This window comes from Syngnathus acus, chromosome 11 (assembly GCF_901709675.1).
Source record: "Syngnathus acus chromosome 11, fSynAcu1.2, whole genome shotgun sequence".
Taxonomy (NCBI): domain Eukaryota; kingdom Metazoa; phylum Chordata; class Actinopteri; order Syngnathiformes; family Syngnathidae; genus Syngnathus; species Syngnathus acus.
Genome location: NC_051096.1, coordinates 1,482,188 through 1,503,323, shown reverse-complemented (window position 1 = coordinate 1,503,323; position 21,136 = coordinate 1,482,188). Strand labels below are relative to the sequence as shown.

Sequence of the window (21,136 nt, the reverse complement as noted above, 5' to 3'; positions counted from 1 at the left end):
TTTATGATTTTTTTTTGCACCCGCCCGCCGGTGCGTCGCCGCCCCCTCCCGTGGCTTCTCTTGCATAATGAAGGACAAACTGTCAGGAAGAAGATGATTAGCATTTCGTCGGATCCCGCAGCCAAGCATCTCCACCCTTCCTTCTGTTTCCTACCCCACTCCGTCGCTACGGCAACGACCACAGTTCCCGACACCCGTAACTCCGTTGATCCCGGCAGACCAAAATAGCAAGTTTAGGGCTTTTTCTGCGGATTTTTTGCGTGGCAACACGCGTGCAGTCGGCAAGGGTGATGATGACGGCGGCGCTGATGAAGCGTTCACTGACTCACGCTGCCCGCTTTCAGCTCCCGCCTGGCGCTTTGAAGGTATCCCGTTGCTTATTATCAGCGCTGCAAACGCTGACATCATTGCCGGCCAGGTACAGCAACAGTGCCAAGTCGTTTTGTTGATTGCAATTTAATTTCTACTTTTACTGACTTTTGACTATTGCGCAATTGTCTCGTTCATGCCGCCTCAAAAGCCAGCTGGCTCTTCCCTTTCCCAAAAATGTCGTTGAAAGAGAAATAAAAGATTGAACACTTTGTCTTGAAAAATACATGAGTGCCACTCACTCACTTCCTCTTTAGCTCGTCTTCAGGTCGGGCGAATGAGTTCAATTGCACTCCACGGTGAGCCTGAAGATAAGTAAGGAGAAAGTAGCGAGCGGGATTCGGTCTTCACGCGCGGCATTAAGCGTTGCGCGATGGGCTGGCTTTGTCAGCGAGAACACAAAGCAACTGCTCTGATCAATGCCTGCCTTCTCAAAGCGAACTGGGTCATTAAGGGATAACCGCCACCCACCTAGGCCTTTTCTCATCGACCACCTCCGGGGGAGGCAAGAGGGGGGAGGCAGGAACCCGGGCGGCGCGCCGAGACCTCGCAACATATTTCCTTCCGCTCAAGCCGAGTCTTGACAGCCAGTAAGAATGGCGCAAGTGTTAGTGAGCGCCCCATTGCGTCATGGGAGGAAGGTCGGCACTGTTCCAATTTGTCGTAAGCTCAAAAAACACAAGTGCAATTAAGATGGTGGCTGTCCTCGATTCAACTCACAAGCTGCCGGGTTAAAGCAGCCACTTTGCTTTGCTTCACGTCAACTCTTAAGAAGATTACGCCAAAAGCAGGTTTTGCCGAGCCAGATATTCTTCCGAGCGCACGCGAACCGGCGCTATGTCAAGCGGGGCCAGCTCCTCTTGTGGATTTTTATCTGGGATGGCAGAGAGAGAAGAAGAGGGAGCGAGAGTGTGCCTTGGTTTTGCGGTTCTTTTCAGGAATGCAATCGGAGACAGCAGTCCTCCGTAGCAATATGGCAATGGCAGACATCGATCGATACCGAGCATGTGCGCCCGATGACGCAGATTATCTTTTAAATACTTAGCTACAAATACGCTACGGAAGAAATTGTTTTTTCATATTGCAATAGTCATAGTTACACTTTCCATTCCTACTGCTGAAAAAAAATCTTGCGGGAGGCTCTCTGAGGCCTCCTCCAGAGGTGCCTCGCTTCTTTGTTGACACTCTGGCGGACTAAATTGGACCTCTTGGTTCCGCACGGCTCAGCCCGTTCAAAATGAAAAGGGGGGGCCAATTCCTTTTCTGTATTTGTGTTCTTTGCTATCTCGCTGCGTCTTTTATCCACCCGTCACCTTCCCCTCGCCTCTTTTATTTTCCTCATTTTTTTCCCCTCATTTCTCCTCTCCTGCTGCTCCCCCAGACTGCTGTTGCTCGGCAACAGCTGATTGACCAATTAGAAGTCTTCCAAATGAAAAGCACTACGAGGAATCCCCGCGGTTACGCGGTCGAGGCTCGAACGCGCCAGCCGTGTCCTGTAAAGGCACAGCAGTGTGCAATGAAAGCCAAATGTGCTGATTGTTTGACGCGCTCGCTTCAATTTGATATTCAGCTGCGGCAAAATGCTCGTTGCGATTTTGTCTGTTCTTGACAGAAACGAGGTTTCAGGCCTAGTTGCAGCAGATTTTAGAACTTGAAGTTACAGTAAGTTGACAGGTCCAGTTTGCACTTCGGTTGTGTTTAGTGCACTACCAGTAAAGGGACGTTCAACTGGTGGCACGTCTCGTCTCTATGAACGAACGCAAGTGTGATTCACTGCCAATTGACACAAAGGCGAATGAATCAGCTGCTGAGCCATAATGGGATCCTCTGATGCTGATGGATGTGTCTGCTTCCTGATGGAGGGCTCGCGGCTCTGCAGGCTGCCCGGGGGACCAAGATGGAAAGTAAGACGACGGCTGGACGCATGGATGGAGGGAGAAAATGCCGCGGTGGGGCACCTCACCTGAGGAGCTAAGCGCTTCTGGATTGGAATGTGTTTGCCATATGTTGCCCTTTCTGTGAGAAGACCACCAAGGTCGCCCAACGATGGAGATGATAAGAGCACTTGGCCGCCGCCTCGGCGATGTGAGCCCGCCAATTGCAAAGACATGGCTGCTCTGTGGAGTTCTTTTACACCAGACCTTGAGCCTCGGGCACGCTGCGGGCGATGGCGTAAGACTGAAAGATGGGGAGGTGTGACGCAGAACTCATGAGGGACTGAAGTGGATGAACGTGAGGCAAGGACACCAAATGTCAATGACAAAGGTCCCGTTGAGTTCAGCTCACTGTTAAAAGCAGCCGTGTGATATTCAAATCACTGCTTTGAAGTTCAAGTAAGGGTCTCGGCCCACTTGCAGAAAGGCCAGTTGAAGTAAAACGGAGCCCGGAAAGTTAAGCGAGGTCCACTTGCAGCAACCGGCTGGTGGAACAAGAAGAACGTAAACGAGAGTAGCAGAAGGCCATCAACGGATAGAAGCGACGGCTGAAGCGCAAGCTCTGTGAACGTGTCATGGTCACTTAACGTCACGCCACGGAAGGCGACGTTGATTAGCGCTCGCCGCTGACAGCGCCGACTGAAAGGTCGGCTAATTAAACCCGAGCCGACACCGTGGAGACCCGGCTCTCTCCGACGCTGTAGGCCTCGTTTCCGTTACCTGCTCACATGAATTATTTGGCTCGCTGCTACATTGGATGCAGTCGAAGTGGAGTGAAAGGTCAGACTTTGACGGTGTTATGATATCGTCTCAACATTATTTTTAACTGGCATTACAAACTCCAAATGCAGTTAGTTGATGGGACCGCTGAGCTGACACTGCTTGCTCCAACTCTTTTCTTGTTTGCCTTCCACCTGCTTGCGTGAATTGTTCGGATGCGTGACACTGACACTCATTTGAATTGAGGCCATCAAGTCCAACGTTCACTTTGTGGAAACGACTTGTATTTATAGCCTGGGCGCGGTGACGTTGTGAAGGTTGTCACCTCCCGTCTGAGCGGCTGGCTGGCTGGCTGGCTCTTTGTGTCAATGTCACCTCTGTTTAAACCCTCTTCCTCCTCCTCCTCCTCCTCCAAAGTGTGAATTGGCTTCCTGTCATTTCCCGGCTCGGCTCCTCAAAGTCAAAAAGGACCGCCGTGAGAGCCCCGGGAACTTCATGGGTGACTTCAAGCAGCAGTCGAAGCAAAATCACTTAGGTGGAGGGTGGCTTAGTAGGGCAAGTTCAGTCACTGTATTGCCATCTCCTTCAGGACGCAATATATCGCTGACTACAACTTCAGTTCTCCACCCCCTCTAAAGACTTATGCGAGCCAAGCTTTATCATGTCATAATGCGACGTATCAGCATTATAAGTTCAGAAGACCGCCCCGTTGGATCTCTGCTCCGTGACCTTGCCTTTTAGGAGGGACATCAAAGAGCCTCATTGTGGGCTATCAACCGGACTCCATTTGCAAAAAAACCCCAAAAAACTCACTTTTCATCGTCTTGTCTTTTTGGTCGATGAATTTTGAAAAAGTCAACGGGTGATGTGTTGCAAGACCAGCAGGTTGCGTGCGTTCAATGATGTCTGTGCGTTACAGCCGAGCGCCAAGTCCACCGCGTGTCAATCTACCCCCCTCTCGCAACCACGGCAACGACATCGCCGACGGCCATCTGTCAAGCGCCTTCCGCAAAGCGTTTTGTGTGGCTCTGAAAACTAAATGGCCGCTTCTGTTCTCCACACAAGTGTGTGTGGCGATACAAATGCGGCGCGCAGTTGTTGAAAGCAGAATTGAAAGCGAGTGCGGGTCAAGCCGAGTGCAACGAAGCCATTCTGGTTAGACATCAGCGGGACAATAATGGCTGTTACTTCCATGCGTGCGTTCAATGTAACAGTATTTGATTTTCATTCGTGCACAAGATCATTTGGGGTACGTACAGTGGGGTTCACCATACCCCGGCTATCGATTCACGTTCAGATTAAATGTGCTGCCGCATCCTCACAATGAGCTTCACATGAGACTGATTGGTTGGGAGGGATCGATTTGGAGAGAGAGAGAGCGAGAGAGAAAGAGATGGATTGGTTCTTCATTACGTCTATAAAGGGAAAGAAAGAAGAGATGTGCTAAGATGGACGGACGGACAGATAGATGGACTAACAGATGGATGGACAGAGACATAGAACCTGCAGATAGACGTACATATATAGATTTGTATATGCTAGCATCGGCAAATGTGTACGCTGCCAAACCAGAAGACAAATGACACCCAAGCAATTCATCTCCTTTAATGTCTTCTAATATCTTCTCCCGTGACCGTGCCAGGATGCTCTCTGGGTGGTGGCATCAGTCACCAGTGACGGCGGGCCAAAGCCAGAGCCAATGCTGATTGCCTGAGCGCCTGCGTACGCCCGCGTATGTGTCTTGAAATTAAACACCGTTCCCTTTGGCGCCACGTCCTGTAAGTTTCATGGGGCCGCATTCGGCCACGCGTCGGGGCTTTCCAGCGCCTCGTAGCCTCGGTGGCATAAGGTGTCGCCTTTGCCACTTGTGCGCATTAGATAGGTGCTGAGATGGCCCGGGGAGCGCGTGTGACTCACTCTTGAGGTGTTGGCAAGGCTGTCATATTCAGCCACCGCTGCCGCACTCGTTGTGTCAGCTCCCTCGGGTGGCCAGCGATGCTCCTATCGCGTAACTCGCGGCCTCCGAGCACCACCTTTGTCACGGCCGTCGCACTCTTTGTGCCTACGTGTGCGCTTTACAGCCGATAGTTGTTGAACACATAGTCACGGAAAAATACAAGTTAAACAAAATTCAAAACATTTATTGCCAGAATGTCACGTTGTACGCTTGTGAAAATGGGAAAAATGCTTTGATGGAAGAAAAGCAAAGAGCATAAAAACGTGTGGCTTAAGCATAGCCGCTAAAATAAGCAACTGGAGAAAGCTACAGTAGCGTAGCTCCCTGGGCTCCGGAATGGAAGTGCCTTAACTGATTTAGTAGGCGCTAAACGCGTCATTAGCGTAAGCGGCTAACCCTGAACGGCGCTCTCATTTGAATATGCAAATGCAAGGCAGCCCACTCGGGCTTTGTCAGTCGAGCCTAGCTTCCGACTTTTTTTTTCTTTTACGGCCGCCGTTTGTTAACTTTCCATCTGCGCCTCGCGCGTTAACTGCCCGAGGCCGCGAAGTTGCTGCCGTTTGTTTGCTTTGTCGGCGGGCAGGCTGAGTCGTATTTGTGGCGAGGCGTTAAATGCCACTGAAGTGGCAATACTGCTAATGAGTTGCGGCATGCTGACGAAGATGGCGGGTATTAAATCCCAGCACGGGCGGAGGACCTTTTTTGTCGGCAACGTCTTGAAAAAAAAAAAAAAGGAGGTTGATTAGATGCATAGGATCTGTTCTCGGTTTCGCTGTCGTTGGTTCTGTGATTATGAGGTGGGCTTAGGGGGTTCGCGTTAGTTGAGGCGCGCTCCGCCCGTGCCGCCACCTCAGCCTGAGCCTCTGCTTCTCGTGGCTTTTTAATTCCGTCACGTTTGTGGACGTGCTGAACGTAATTAGCGAACATCTCGCGTAAGGTGGAAGGAGATTAGAGGAGGTGTTTCCTCGCAACAGTCTCAGTCAATGTGACACGGCCTCGCTCTCATTTGCTCCTCATCTCCTTTGTCATTTTTCCTTCACACCAACGTTTAGGGTTCGGGATTGGGTTTTTAGTTCCAGCTTCAGGGTTAGCGTTACGGTTGGTAATTGAAGGGCCCCTGGCTGGCACAGATGCAAGTGAATTAATTCTTCTCATTATTGACACAATCAGCGCTTGAGTTGCTAAACTCTAGTGTCCATCATGTTTGACGCTCTCAAGATTTGTCGATCCTCCGGTGGAGGGAATCCTCTCGTCTGCGGCAGTGCCGACAAAACAGAGTGCTAATTGAGTCCTGCGAGGCCGTAACCGGTTGCCTTCGGCCGGCGCCGCCGCCGCATGGCAGCTGCTTAATTGGCTGTGTTATCCAGCGCACGCAACGCCTCTCCTCAACTCCCCTGAGGTGGGAGCGGACGGGGTGTTGAACTCCCCAAACCGTTGTCCTCAGAAGCCTGCCAAGACATGCAGCCGTCAGCAAACAAAAACTTTACCGCCGTGGATGCTTATATTCACTAACTGAAATCTAACCATTTACCGCCACCAGGCATACTATATTCATCAATTTTTTTATTTTTTTTTTAACGGGCTGTCTTTGGATTTCAGGAAACAATCCCTGTGGGTGAAGGCGTTGCAATTGTTCAGATTATTTCTGCCATCAAAGTTGTTACGGGCACTCACTGCTCACCAGGACGTGTCAAAAGCTGGTCCTCATGTGAGCATGAAGGCAAGTCGCTGCTGTGTGTGCGTGTGTAGGCGTGCATGTAGGTCAGCTCAGGCCTAAGGGGGCACAGCCACACCGGCAGCGCCAGGCAGGGACTCCTTCACTTTCTCCTCTGGACCTTGTCATATAGTCACACTTGATCCTCGTTGAATTCCCGTGCAGTGGCCGCTGGGCTCGCACGTGACGCGGGAATACAATACACACTCTTCGAGTGGGAGGGTTTTACTCTCTCGTTGAAACTGTAATGAAGTGACTTTAAACTAATTTATGTATGGTCGCCACAAAACAGTTGATTGAATACAGATCATCCATCCATCCATTTTCTGTACCGCTTAGTCCCCACGGGGGTCGCGGGTGCGCTGAAGCCTATCCCAGCGCCATCGGGCAGTAGGCGGGGGACACCCTGAACCGGTTGCCAGCCAATCACAGGGCACACAGAGACAAACAACCATTCGCACTCACACCTAGGGACAATTTGGAGTGCTCAATCAGCCTACCAAGCATGTTTTTGGGATGTGGGAGGAAACCGGAGTGCCCGGAGAAAACCCACGCAGGCCCGGGGAGAACATGCAAACTCCACACAGGGAGGGCCGGAGGTGGAATCGAACCCGCACCCTCCTAACTGTGAGGCGGACATGCTTGAATACAGATCAATTTTTTGAAATGAAATCCAAACATGCATGTATAAAAATGAATTGTGTTTGTTCTAACCACATAAGCAAGCCTTGGGGGAGGTCGGTTGTGGCTCCTCATTTCCACTCAGGCTCCGCATTCCTTCCTGTCTCCTTGCTTCCATTTCTCCCGCCCGCCTTGATGTCTTATCCTGTCATCCATCTCCATCCCACCCTCCATTTCTCCCGTCACTCCCCGCCGGGCTCATCTAAACTCTTCTCGCGGCCTTCCTGTCACCGGGCTAATGCCGTGAAAAATGACAGTGGACGGGCGCCTTTTGCCTTCCGCCCGCCGCCTCCCGTCCTCCCCCCGGTTGCCTGGCAACTCCCCAGACATCTCCCACCTGCCGCGCTGCGATAGCCACGTGAGCCTAATGAGCGTTATAACTCATTTACGCTCATTATTTTTATTTTTTGTCCTTGTCAGCGACGCGGCTTTGCACAAACAAACAATTCCGCTGTCGGGATGAAAACCAGCAAAACATGAACGTGTATAATGGATGTGGTGTTCAGAATAATGGGCTGAAAACGTAGTTAATAGCTTATATCACAGGTTGAAATACAAGGCTATGGGTGAGCTAATAATCAGGGACAAAGGTTTAAGTGAAGGAAGTGTGGACCTGCCCTGAGGAACTCCGCTCAAAATTGTGTCTAAACACGAACTGCCGCTTACGGCATCAGCTCGTCCCCAGATTTTGGAGTGTGCCCAAGGGACTTAATGCCTTCCTTTTCTGCTTCAAACGAATCCAAGCTTGCTTTTTTATGGACTGGGGACAGAAACAAAACATTTCTAAAGACATTTCTTTGCTTTTAAATAATGAAGCAACTTTCCCTCTCAGCATTTCTGCCTTCACGGCTGGCTCCTTTTGGCTACCTACAAGTCATCTCGTGTCCTGGTCCGCTTTGCTCTCCCTCTACGTCACTGCTGGCTGTCCCACTCCAGAAATATTCTCGCACACAAGATCCTTTTTTAAACTTGTTTTTTTAAGACAAAAAGCGTGCCTTAACTCACGCATGGATGTGCGTATGAGATTAGACGCAATGTGTCAAGAGCACATAAAGAGGTGTAAATCTCATGATTATTCCAGATTAGTCTCGCCCATTAGTGTCATTTGTGTCATGGATTAGTTGAAATCCACTTGGGAGAATCCAGAATATAAAAGGAGGACTCCCAAACGCCTCATGAGACAATGCCATCACTAAAAAGACAGGAGGTCCCCCGTTTTGGGTCATCTTGGGCTTGGTGGCACGCTCTACAGATTCAGCCCTTAATGCTAGTTTTACTTAGCAACATGAAATTTGTCTCTCATTGGTCAAAGACGCTGCCACAGTGTTTCAAAACTCGGTAGCAGCCACCATCTGTATCTAAGCACATTTCCTGCGTTGTGTTTGGGAACAGGCGGACCCTCACGACAGAGACATCGCTATCCGTCCCTTCTTGGAGCACTGCGAGAGCACCCACATGACCATCTGGCTGGGCATCGTCTATGCCTACAAGGGCCTGCTGATGGTGCGGAAACATGGCTCCGTCACGCCGCCGCCGCCTCGACACCTCGCTCACGGCCTTCCTCTTGTTGCCCCCGCAGTTGTTCGGCTGCTTCCTGGCTTGGGAGACCAGGAACGTCAGCATCCCCGCCCTCAACGACAGCAAATACATCGGCATGAGCGTCTACAACGTCGGCATCATGTGCATCATCGGAGCCGCCGTCTCTTTCCTCACCAGGGACCAGCCCAACGTCCAGTTCTGCATTGTGGCGCTGGTCATCATCTTCTGCAGTACCATCACCCTCTGCTTGGTCTTTGTACCCAAGGTGAATGGTCGCCCAAAGTACTGAAACTAGCTAGCCAACATCGACGCTGGCAAGCTAACGACATCATGTCCACTTGTAGTTGATTAGCATGAGGACCAACCCGGACGCCGCCACACAGAACCGCAGGCTCAAGTTCACGCAGAACCAGAAGAAAGAGGACTCCAAGACCTCCACCTCGGTCACCAGCGTCAATCAAGCCAATACCACCAGACTGGACGGCCTGCAGACCGACAACCACCGCCTCCGCATGAGGATCACCGAGGTGGCGCAGAGAGCCGTCAAATTTGACCCGGGACGTTGTTAGCTGGCGGCCAAACATTTGGTGTCTTGTTTTGTCTTTAAGTTGGACAAGGAGCTGGAGGAGGTGACCATGCAGCTGCAGGACACCCCTGAGAAGACGCCTTACATCAAACAGAACCACTACCCGGACGCCAACAACATCCTCAGCATACGCAACTTCACTGACGGCAAAGGTACCAAATTGGCCACTCGTCCTCGAGTGCGACTTCTCTCCTTTCGAGTAGAGCACTGCGTTCCTGCATTCTTAACGAAGTTGACATCGAGCCATGCTTTTAAAGCGCCACTACAAGCTTAGACTTTTTAGGGACTTTCAAATGGTGGTGCTCTGATGTCCAGCGGGAGCTCTGAACACTGTGATCAATGAGCCAGATCAGTCCGTGCGCAGAAATCTGGGCCGAAAACTGAGGAGGACAAAACAACAAAGAGAAACCCCCAATCGATGCCGTTCTTGACAGCCGGCTGCATTTTGTGTTTGCGTGCAGACATCGAGCGGAGCCTGCTGAAGAACCACCTGGAGCAGAAGCCTCAAGGCCAGTGGGGTTCCATGGATCCTTCCAGAATAACCAGAGGTCCCCTGGAAGACATCAACTCTCCCGAACAGTAAGTCCCCCCCCATACACCCTCATAACATTCGCCGGCCGTCTTTCGGTCGCTCGGCGGCTGCTGTGGCAATCGCGCAAGGAGCTCACGTCACCAACGGTGCTCACCCACGTCACCGACGGTGCTCGCCCACGCCGCCTCGCGCTTGCACCGGACTCGTCGCGTCGACGTCTTCTCACTCATAATTGATGAGCGCGTGGCATGGTCGTCATGCATCATTGAGGAAGCGCCGCCCACACGCGCGCGCATTTGGCGCCAAAATGCCGACTTTGACAGGTAGGATGTCGGAAAGAGGCTTATGTAAGGTGGCTCTGGAAATAGAGCAGAACACTGGCAGCGATTCCCCAGCCCGCTGAATGTTTGATTGCGCGCCGGGGAAAGAAAATAAGGAGTGAGCTCAAATGTCGGCAAAGAGGGAGACCGACCGCGTTTTCCACAATTGTCTCAGGGGAAACCACAAGGAGCGTGACGCTCTTTGATAGCATTCATCGTCAAATACAGAATTCGATGAGATTAAAAAAAAAAAGTCATTTAACAAGGGAACAAAATTAGCAAGCTTTTGTGGTAGCACGTTTCCCGCCCGCTGCGAGTCATCTTGTAATGGCATTTTGTGCTTTTTGCATGCTTAGCATCCAGCGCCGGCTGTCCCTGCAGCTGCCTATCTTGCACCACGCCTATCTGCCATCCATAGGAGGCGTGGACGCCAGCTGCACCAGCCCCACCGACAGCCCCGGATCCAGCCCGCGCCACAGACACATGCCGCCCTCCTACCGGGTCATGGTGTCGGGCCTGTGAGCTGCGCACAGACAACGCCCTCCCCGTACACACGCACGCACGCGCACACGCGCACACAACTGTCTTTTTGTGTGTCGGTGTCTTTTCTACGGCAGACTGACTGCTAGCATCCACGCGGAGGAGAGCCAAGCACTGTTTTGGGCCTCCTCTGGGAACTCGGTGGCCGAGCCGCTAAACACCCGCCACGGCGAGCGCGACCTTGAGAGCGAGCCGTCCCTCGCTTGCCCCGCCTCCTTACGCCGCAGGTCTTTATCATTTGTGATGTTGTAAATATCGTCGTTACGGCCACACCGCGGGTAACAGCGACTCTGCTCGCCGTTCAGGAAACGATCAGATGCTAATTGGTAGCTTTATTTTTATTTTTTGTGCTCAAGGCACTGGTTCTCAAAACTCTTAGTCAGATTTTTTTTTTTTCATAATATAAAGCCAAAATACGAGAACGTCTCCATTTTGCCACACGAAAACGCAGATTTCGCCAATTTAGATTTAGATACGACAATTTTTACTCGCAACGAATGATGAAGCTCCCGAATTGTCGTATCACAATTGTTGCAATTCTACAAATCTGTACCTGTATGAGATGATACATTTGTCATTGCATGACAAAGTCATGTCACTGTCAAAAGTTCCAGGAATGCAAGACACTAACACTAGCCCACGTCTAAAAAGTGCTGTAGCAAGCAAAATTATTCTACCAAAATTGTTGAAGCCGTCCGTCCATCTTCAGCAATAAAAAGCACGACCCCTTTGTGGGTCGTGGAAATTTTGACCCTTGTCATCTGCGAGCATATCCATCCCAATCCCGCTTTTTGCCCGCCAAGGCATCGTCGCCAAGAGGGTCCGAGCGTCAAAGCACACTCCTCTGGCCCCCGTTGCTATGGAGACATTTGCTTATTTGGAGCAAATTTGTTGTTTTTCACCATCGGTGTCTTGGTTTTTAGGTTGTTGGTTTTTGTTTTTGTAAAAAGCGTCCGTCCAAGCGCTGTGCCTGTGGTCTTCTACACTCACCGTCATCATGGTGCACGCACGCACACACGCACACAAACACACACACACACACACACACACACTCGGGACAGCAGGAGTGCACTCCTTCCCTTCCCCCAGCGAGCAGAAACTGGACTCAAGTTCTGACTTGGGAACGTAAAAGGAGCAGTAGGCGAACTTTCAAAGTTTCAGTGTGGCTCCGCCCCCTTTTCGGAATCTTGCGCAGGACTGGCGCTCCTCGCCCAGTTGAGTCCAAACAAGAAAAATTCAGAGACGCTGAATAAAGTCCAAGTGGACATTTTCTATTCTGTGACATTCTCCGTGATTGTGTACAATTTGCAGATACCTTGAGCACAGGTGTCCATGGATGGGATGTTTGTTTGTTTTTGGTTGTTTTTTTCCAATTAATTGTTGAGGTGTTTTTCCCTCAAGACGGCATGAAATCAAATGTAGACTTCACACAGGTGTTATCAGCTGCTCGTCCTTGTGACGTTCCCGTAAAATAAAATAAAAATAATAAAAAAAAACTCATTTTGGAGTCGTATGAACAGGTGAGCAGACAGAATTCAACGATCCTTCGCACCGCTTTTTTATTTGCCAAATGACATGTTTTGCTGCTGTTGTTTTTTTTATTATTCAAACATGAACACAATTTGGTCCATCAGTTGTAGCCTTTCTGTTTCAAAATAACAAAGGAGTGTTAACAGAGCCGCACTGACAAGGAAAAACATACAGTAGTCATATGGCAATAAAGTTGTTGGGTTTTAAATTAAAAAAAGGATTTTTACGAGATGAAAAATGAGGGGGGGTTATACTGCAAGATTTCAAATAAAAGCTTTCAGAAATTTCCTTCACTTCATCTAAAATTTTTCTCCCCAAAACTTTCATAATGATCTTAATTTTACTGAGAAAATGTTACATTCAAGCCTAAAAAAAAGCTGGTGTGGGTAAATTTCATCTTCAGAAACGCTTATCCTCACGAGCAGTAGGCAGGGTGAATCTCATTTAAAAAAGGAAAGGAATTGTTAATCTCGTCTCCCTCAAAACAATTCAAAATACATTTGAGTTTTTTCCTTCTCAAAGCGGCCTTTTTACAAAAATCAAAGTGTGTCCGCAAAAGCCGAACGCACGCTACATTCTGGATTAAAAATTGCTGTTTTGTCAATGATTGTGCTTTACTCCATAACGATACATTTATGATGATGATTATGATTATTCATGAACCAACATGCAGCAAACAGTAACCAAAACTTGCGTTTGAATGCAACACGTTCAAGAAGGGCAATAACTTGTTTTCTGTTACCACACAGAGTGAACTGCAGTATATAGATATTTATATATCAGTATATATATATAAAATACATAGATATATTGAAATGTATATGTAAAAGTACCATTTCTACATTTCTTTCACAAAATATGCCACCAGGATACTTTGGAAGTCATCTCCTTTTAATCTTTTGAATTCTTTTTGGGCAAACCTTAATTTACAGTATCTGTAACTGTTATGTACAGATGAGTTATAGATATGGAAGCGTTGTATAAAAGAAAAAGTATCACATGTTGGAAACACCTGAATGTTCTTATTTGTTATTTACTTTTCTTTATTTTCTCAGAGAGCCATTAGTTGTTATTCCGGACCTGAATATGGAGGCGCTAATTGTGAGCGGGGTTTCAAAAGCGACCTTCTTTCTCGTCTGAATGTTCTGGACAGGCTTTTACGTTTCACATCATTGTTGAATAAAGTGAGACTGAAAGTGACAAAATGAGTCTTGACCATTTTTTTCTCACTGCACGTATTTCCTAGAGAAGCCTTCAAGGGCATCCGAGCATTAATATGCCGCTCGGGTCGGATGGACGATTCCGGTAACGACATTACGCGGGAACGAATCTCCCTGAGACGCTGGCAGTTCACCTTTGAGAGTGGCCTTGATTTTTAATGTGCAAGGTGGCAAATTCTGCCTCACTTTTCTTTAGTTCTGTTGACTGACTGCATGGAATCGGTGAGCACGTAAAAAATTTTTTATAGGTCAGCAAACAAAAGGTGATAATCATTTGTGTACATGGGTGGTGGACAGGTGGCGCTAAAGAGCCTCGGCATTGACGTCAAAGATCTTAACGGCATGGTCGGCGCTGGCGCTGGCCAGCTGCAGCCAGGCGCTGGTGCTCTCCTCCGGGACCCCCGCCCGGCCTGCCCGGGGGCTCCAGCGCAAGCGTTTGACGGCTAGCGTGTGACTTTGTCTGTTGGACGGCGCACGGTGAAGGTAAACAAGACTGCAAAGTGTGCAGGGGTACTCGCAACTAGAAGACACTCCTGTAACGCTGCTACAACAGGAGACGGAAAGTGATAAATGTCTAGCGGAAGGATACGAAGGGTCCGTTTCGCCGTATCTGATCCAGTCTTGGCCTCCGGCGTGATCTCCATCGGGCCTCCACCCGAACACAATTATCCGGCCGCACTCCAGTCCCACGGCCAGCAGGTAACTGAAGAGGAAGATGAATAAGTGTCTTGCTAAAAATGTCTTTTGAATATGATGCATGTTATTAGGTTTAGCGGTGGTGGTAGTATTAAAAAAACAAAACCTGTTGTCCGAGCAGAGCTGCGGGCAGAAGGTGACGGCTGTAGCAGAATCGCCCACATCCAAGATGGAGGAGCACGGCTTCACCTCAGCGGGAGCGACCGAGTCGTCACGCCGGTCCTTTGGACAAGGTCCCCACACCAGCACCTGGAAGACACGCAAACGTAGCACGTTGTCGCGCCGTGCTGCACGTGGTGCCGTCCATGTCACGGGCGGGAGGTCACCTTCTTGTCCCGGCTGGACGTCACGAAGTATGCACCGTCAGGACTCCAGTCACATGACCAGAGGATGCGGCTGTGCACCGACGTATCCTTCGTAGTGCGTGCGTATAATTCATACTGAGGCTCTGCACGGGCACACGACAACAACAGAAGCAGCAAATCCTAATATTATTTGTAGTAGTGGCTCATTTAAGAGAAGGCCTGGTTCACCCGGACCAACATGTCTAAGTTCTGCTTGTAAGGAATAGTTGTAGTGGCACAATACCTGGATGAGCCTGTTGTCGGCGCCACAGAGACCAGGTACGGTCTCTGGAGACGAGTAGCAGCATGGCGGCGTCGGGCGAGAAGGCCATCTGAGTGACAGTGAGGGCGTGGCATGGCAGCGCCTGGAGCTGGCGCCACGTGCTGGCGCTCCACAACAACACCGACGCGTGCTCCGCCTTGGACGCCTGCCGTCCAGGAAAAAGAAAATTGCGGCTTCCATTCCTTCCTTGTGGCTCAAGAGCAGCTTGCGATGGTGGCTCTCCTTGCCCCTTCTGTTGGTTGTGGCGATGTTACCTTGCACGCCGACGCCACCACCGTCCCGCCTCTGTCAGAAGCCAGGCAGAACATCTCAAAGCCGTGGCCGTACCTGGAAAAGGACAATTTGTCAGGGCGCCATTAAGGCTAAACGATGCACTCTAGTCAAACCGGGGCAACAAACGGGCAGCATGTGTCATCTTTATGGCAAAATGACTTGTAAATGGAATTAACAACAGGAGGCAGGCAATGCATAGGCTGGACGCTGTGTGTGTGTGCGTGTGTGTGCGTGCGTAGGAAAGTGGGCTGATGAAAAGAAGGCAAGAGCATCATTTTCACATGCAATTAAGCCTTGGGGCCCAAAGCAAAACAAACAATTCCATCTTGCTGCATTGGAAACCTTTACAAAGGGGAAAAGTCATCAGTCATTTTCATGTCGCCCAAGAGAATGTTACGTTTGTTTTTGTTTTTTTTAGCTTGTGGGTCCAATTGGGGGCCGTGCTAAATAAATGCGCAAGACGAAATGGACGTGACATTTGCGAAAGAAAAAGAATGCAAATATTGGGCTGTCAGTCGTAGGGACCAATCAGGAGGCTTGGACTGCGAATGCAAAGAGGGCTGATGGATACTCACAGTTTTTGCACCTCGGGCCAAAGTGTGTTCTGCAGCAGATGATCTTCCGGTGGAGGTTCTGCAAACAAGCAAGCGTACATCGTGGTTGTGGTCGTAAAGGTGGTGACACCAAGGAGGCAAGTAGCGTACCGCTCATGTTGATAGGGTGGAAGTTAGACTCTTGATATCGGTCAGAGGCGCCGCTGAACTTCTCCTCGCCGTCTTTGATTGATGGAACACGATCAGCTGTCAATCATACCCAAGATGTTGGAAATGGCACAAATGACACGCCGGCCCTGAAATCTGACCTTGAAAGACAGCCTTATTGGACAATCCCAAGGCGGGCGTGCTGGCGCCTTCGGGCAGCCGGGCGCAGTCCTGCCAAGGGGGACGCAGATGGGTCACGAAAGCTTTTCCACACGAAAGCTTTTCGAACAACTACGGCGAGATCCTCACGTCGGACGCCAGCAGCTCTTCCCTGGACGTCCCTGAAATGTTGGCCAAGTTGTCCATGAAATTGCGCGGCGCCTGGAAGACGCGTAGAACCTTCTCGTCGGCGCCCGACACGAAGCGGAAGCGGCCCAGCACGGCCAGGCATTGCACGTCGTAGCCGTGGATTTGCGGACGCGCAATTTCGTGCCAGCTGGGCCGCGGCCGGCCACTCCACGGCGTGAAGAGGCGGGCGGTCTGGTCTGAGCTCACGCTCAACACAAACTGGCCTTCGGGATCCCAGATCAAGTCCTGGACGGCATCAAAGTGGCCCGACAGCACCACGTCGGGCCTCCACTCGCCCTGGCGGAGGAAACGCACGATTGATGAAGAATCCTAAAGCAGCGTCAAGCCACACGGAGAGCGCGAGTGGAGTTCCAACCGAGTCAGCGTCCTTGCTCCATAAGTGGAGAGCACCGTGGAAGGCGTGCGCCAGGATCATGCAACCGTCCGGACTCATCTGGCCGCCGTAGAAGCCCAGCGTGTTACCGCCCACCTCCCCGACACGCACCTGCGCCCAGAAACAAACAAAAAAAGACTGCATTTGGAGAAGTCATGACATGGATCAACATTTTTAATTCCACCTTCTACCTCACAGTAAACAGAGTAGCCCTAAACATAGCCCAACGCTGTTAGGATATTGTGATTTCCTGGGAATGGTGTAGCGGTGTTTTTCTGAAAACCGAGATTTGCATATCATCCGTTTCATAGCTTGCTTAACGACCGACGCACCCAAGAAGAGTCGAAGCCTTTTATGAGCTGGCGCTGGCAAAAGAGACAAAATGCTAATTCGCCAGCGCACCTTTGATGCGCGCTCGAGTGCGCGCCTGTGCCATGTTAAGCTTCCTGTGCAGACAGAGCACCAGTCGCTTCAAAGCGGCTGCCTCTCGTTTCTACAGATGGTTCACACCCGAGTGAACTTCAAACAGCCACATAATGATTTTCTTGCACGGCCGGTGTCTTTGTGCGTCGCTTCGGGTGCTAATCGCTCTTTTGAAATTGAAGCGGCGCAAACGCGATTGGTCGAGAGATGAGCGGGCGTCATTCAATCGTCTCTGTGGCCGAACGAGACCGGCGCTACAACTCACCTGCTCTGTCCAGACTCCAGATTCCTGATCTGGCTTCCAGATGATCATGGTCTTGTCCATGGAGGCTGAGAGCAAACTGAGCGGCTCTTGCTTCTCGCCGCCTGCAGGGGGCGACAGAAACGACATTCACCCCACAACGGACTAGAACGTTCCCGGGATGCCTGACACCAAGACAACTACCAAGACCGCTCGTTTCCATTCCAGGAGCCCAAGAGCTGACCAAATGGTCCACTTAGTTCCTCCAAATGTCCTTACCCCCATGAGGCTGCCAGTGTACGCCGTACACCCAGTTCTCGTGTCCCGCCAACACCGTTTCCAGAGCCACTGCAAAGACTAAAGACGCCAAAAGGCGCACAGTAGAAAACCCAGTTTGGCAAGATAAGCAGCGGCTAGTTGATGAGCTTGGAGCGCGGCTCGCCTCGGTCCTCCTCTTGCCACTCCACTCCAAAAACGTCCTCTTTCATTCTGATGACAGCGTCATCCCGGTCGCCCTCAGCCCGGGCGCCGCTCCCGGGCTTGGCGCGCAGCCGCCACACTCGGATGAGACAGTCCTGCGAGCAGCTGGCCAGCAGCAGCTCGCTGCCTGCGCAAACATACACGCACACGCACATTTGAGTGCACCAGTCGAGTCGGTGGGGTGCAAGTTGGACGGGCTGATTGAAGTTCATGATTAACAAATATATTGGGTGGATGTTTTTTTCATAAACAATTAACAAAGAACATTTTGTGGCGTACCACAAGTGCTAATAGTATTAGTCCACCTTGCCGGGTACGTGGAGCCGGTGACAGACGAGCCAAGTAATAAATATCCGGCGGCAGGCGGGAGACAAAACGAACACGCTCTACCGTCTCGCCGCGTGAGCGATGTCAACTCTGGCCTCGTTGGGCGCGGTGATGAACGGCGACGGGGGCAAAAAGTGACGCTTGGCCGCCTTCGTAAAGGCGGCAGGGCGGAGGAGGAGGTCTTTATTGTTTGTCAATGGGTGGCTGACGTGGCGCGGTTAAACTTAATGAGGGTTTGTTTTGGGCCGCTGCCAAAAGCCATGCTGGACTGCCCATTTAGGCGGCAAAACTGTGGGTTGAAGCTTCATCTGCCAATGTGATAAGTTAACGATTCACCTTGTTTATTGTCTATTTCGGCAGCGACCCAGTCAATCGCATGGAAGCTCACCTATGGCTGTCCAGGCAACGCCACGCACCCAGTCCTCGTGTCCCTGCAGCGTCAGGACTCTCTGCAGCTTCTGCAGAGCAACGTTCAGACATCAAACATAATTTTCTTGTTCAGATTCCAAATGACAAGCAAGCATAAACTCACCTCCTCTCGGGACTGCACGTACAGGTGGACCCGAGAGTCGTCGCCCCCGCAGGCCAGAACGGGAACTGCGATGAGAGACAGCGTATGACAAGTCTGGAAAATAATGAGCACAACTAGAACGCGGCGGCGTACCTCGAGTGCCTGGCAGCAGAGCCAGGGAGACGTCCATCACGAACCCGTTGCCCAATGTTAGCGAGTGGAGACACTCGGCTGCAGAAAACAAACATTTGTTGTACGTATATGGTGTTCCCGGCAAAAAGTACATGTTTGCCTCCTTCCCAATTTATGATTTTCTTTTTTTAGCATGTTTATCACAGTTGTTTATGGATCATCAAGCACATTTTAACATCTTACATAATGACAATTCAAGTCAATTGAAAATACATTTTCTAAATGATATGACGTCCCTAAAATATATCAAATGAATAACTTCGTGAAAATGAGAAGGTGGCAAATATTATTTCAACGTGTTGACATTCTTCGGCTCATACCCTCTTTGGTGTCACCGCAGCGCCACAGCCTAACGCTGGAGTCCGCCGCTGCAGAAGCCACCAGGATACTGGTGCCAACGTAGAGGGCGTCCACGGCGCAAACGGCACCCGTGTGGCCTTTGCACTCCACCGACTGGACAAACTGCACACAAGAAGGGAATTGTGCTCCTTGGCGGCAGAGGTTCCCCTCGCCATTCTGAGCAGCCCAAAGCAGGATGCGGCTGTCCGAGCCTCCTGAGACCAGGTGGGTCTCGGCACCTGTGGTGTGAAAAACCCAACAGAATAAACTTTCATAGAGCACAATTATATCCTTTGGATTAAAGTTAATTGAATGGTGCGTTTGTGCAAACCCTTTGGTCTTCTGCTCTAAAGTAAAAAAATGTCAGGAATAGCCTACTAGAACTAGAGCATCCGAACTTAATTTGGGGTCAGTCTGACACTTTAAATGGTGGCAGATATGCGCTGAGTTGGAATGTGACTGGCTCCTGAAAGCCATATCCCCACTTATAATACAGTGTGCACATATTTGCAATCACAGTATTGTTTTAACGGTTAAAACGGTTAAAATTTAAACAAATTTATTTAATCAAAGTTCTTGTTGTTGATTACTCTCTAATGTTGTTGAGGGAAGCACAACTCAAAATGCATATTTACAACCATTATAAATAATGACATCTCTTTTAATGGCTATCTAATACCTCGTATGGTCGCCAACAATAACAATGCAACACCGCCCTCTAGGAGGAAGAAAGCGGTATCACACCATGGCTCGGGTCTTAGGCGCGAGAACTTGCATGTGTATTTCTTGGAATAAACTCACCACCGTCTTCTTTATAGACCCACTGGACGGCGTTGACTCTTGCTGTGTGGCCATTCAGCATTGACAAAACTCGTCTTTCCTGTGATCGAAAGCCCAAAATGTTCTTTTTAGCTCAGAGATTGTTAAGAGTGGAAAATTCACGGCCAAATGTGACCAAAATGCCTCATGTCCCTACCTGCGGGTCGTACAGTGCTACGGAGTGACATGTCCCAAAAGCGAGCGCCCCCCCGCGGCCCCAAGACACGACGTTGGGCGTCCTGTTAGCCGAACAGGCGACATGGCATGTTTCGAGCCTGAGCGTCGCCATTTTGCTGCGGGATTTCGAAAAACGATGGCGTCATAGTTGAGGGCGGCCGTAGTGCAACACAAACTGAGATACTTGTTCTGCCTTGTGATTAATTGAAAATATAACAAATTCCAACATATAAACGAATAAAAACAATGCAATAATAAAAACTAACATACGCACACAAATGACACACTATCAAATAAATTACAATAAATAACACTGATAATGAAAACAATAGACTAAGAGAAAGGAAATTAATATAATAGTCAAAAATATGACACAACCAAAACTAGATGAAAGACTATTATTACTTAATAAATAATAATGATGATGAACAAAAACATTTAGTTTTGTTTTCAATTAAATCAGGAACATAAAGTGCACCTTCGAAATATAACCGCGAGGGGGCAAAATACACTCACGTAAATACTAAACGGACAGTACAGTTCTGTAGTTTACTGAATGTACTGGATTGTATGTTACCTTTTTTTTCCTTTTTAGTAATTCCCACACTCCACTAGATTAGTTTTGATGCTTTTGTTTCGATTTTGTTTTGAGTGAAGTCAAGGAACAGACATTTCTGTAAACGGCAGCGACTCCATCCCCAGACAAGCAAACTAAGCCCATTTGACACGCTGCTGACACGACAGTCACAATGTAAACCTCTCCCAATGTTGACTGTGTTGAATAATTGGTCGCAGCAGAGCTACCGTGCTTGTTAAATGAAAAGCCCTGAGGCTTTTTTTTAGGGGGGGGGTTCAAGGGCTGAGGTGACACTTTAGTCACCAAGAGTTGTCAGCAGTCTACGAGCAGCGACAAAGTGGAAAGCAAAGGTCTTTGTTTACTGTCAAC

The 21,136-nt window shown here is 49.7% G+C and overlaps 2 protein-coding genes across 3 annotated transcripts in view; one reads left to right on the top strand and one right to left on the bottom strand.

Annotated features, from left to right (window-relative positions):
* gabbr2 (gamma-aminobutyric acid (GABA) B receptor, 2) overlaps nt 1-13,610 on the top strand; it is a 51,196-nt gene extending 37,586 nt beyond the window's left edge. Inside the window, exons 14-19 of the mRNA XM_037263806.1 lie at nt 8,768-8,878; nt 8,955-9,179; nt 9,259-9,441; nt 9,523-9,652; nt 9,962-10,079; nt 10,709-13,610. Of these exons, the coding sequence (XP_037119701.1) occupies nt 8,768-8,878; nt 8,955-9,179; nt 9,259-9,441; nt 9,523-9,652; nt 9,962-10,079; nt 10,709-10,874 (933 nt within the window). The 3' untranslated portion in view covers nt 10,875-13,610. The remainder of the gene's footprint in view (nt 1-8,767; nt 8,879-8,954; nt 9,180-9,258; nt 9,442-9,522; nt 9,653-9,961; nt 10,080-10,708) is intronic.
* On the bottom strand, nt 13,440-20,319 carry elp2 (elongator acetyltransferase complex subunit 2). Of its 2 annotated transcripts, none has more exons than XM_037263824.1 (21): nt 20,171-20,319; nt 19,996-20,074; nt 19,176-19,433; nt 18,817-18,894; nt 18,685-18,749; nt 18,541-18,610; nt 17,788-17,952; nt 17,625-17,702; nt 17,370-17,470; nt 16,664-16,792; nt 16,249-16,584; nt 16,101-16,170; nt 15,943-16,038; nt 15,814-15,871; nt 15,220-15,292; nt 14,927-15,110; nt 14,665-14,786; nt 14,445-14,587; nt 14,232-14,345; nt 13,954-14,102; nt 13,440-13,873 (listed from the first exon to the last, which is right to left on the bottom strand). In XM_037263824.1, exons 1-21 carry the CDS (start codon nt 20,300-20,302, stop codon nt 13,773-13,775), a joined length of 2,601 nt encoding a protein of 866 aa, XP_037119719.1. In that variant the 5' UTR covers nt 20,303-20,319; the 3' UTR covers nt 13,440-13,772. The 2 variants fall into 2 exon arrangements, with proteins under 2 accessions (XP_037119719.1, XP_037119720.1); XM_037263825.1 differs by having other exon boundaries at nt 15,943-16,014.
* Nucleotides 20,320-21,136: the final 817 nt, after the last annotated feature.

Coding starts and splice junctions, on each gene's coding strand:
- elp2 (XM_037263824.1), bottom strand. CDS start 20,302: ATGGCGACGCTCAGGCTCGAAACATGCCATGTCGCCTGTTCGGCTAAC. Junction 20,075..20,170: donor TAGCACTGTACGACCCGCAG/GTAGGGACATGA, acceptor TTTCGATCACAG/GAAAGACGAGTTTTGTCAAT. Junction 19,434..19,995: donor GGTCTATAAAGAAGACGGTG/GTGAGTTTATTC, acceptor TTCACACCACAG/GTGCCGAGACCCACCTGGTC.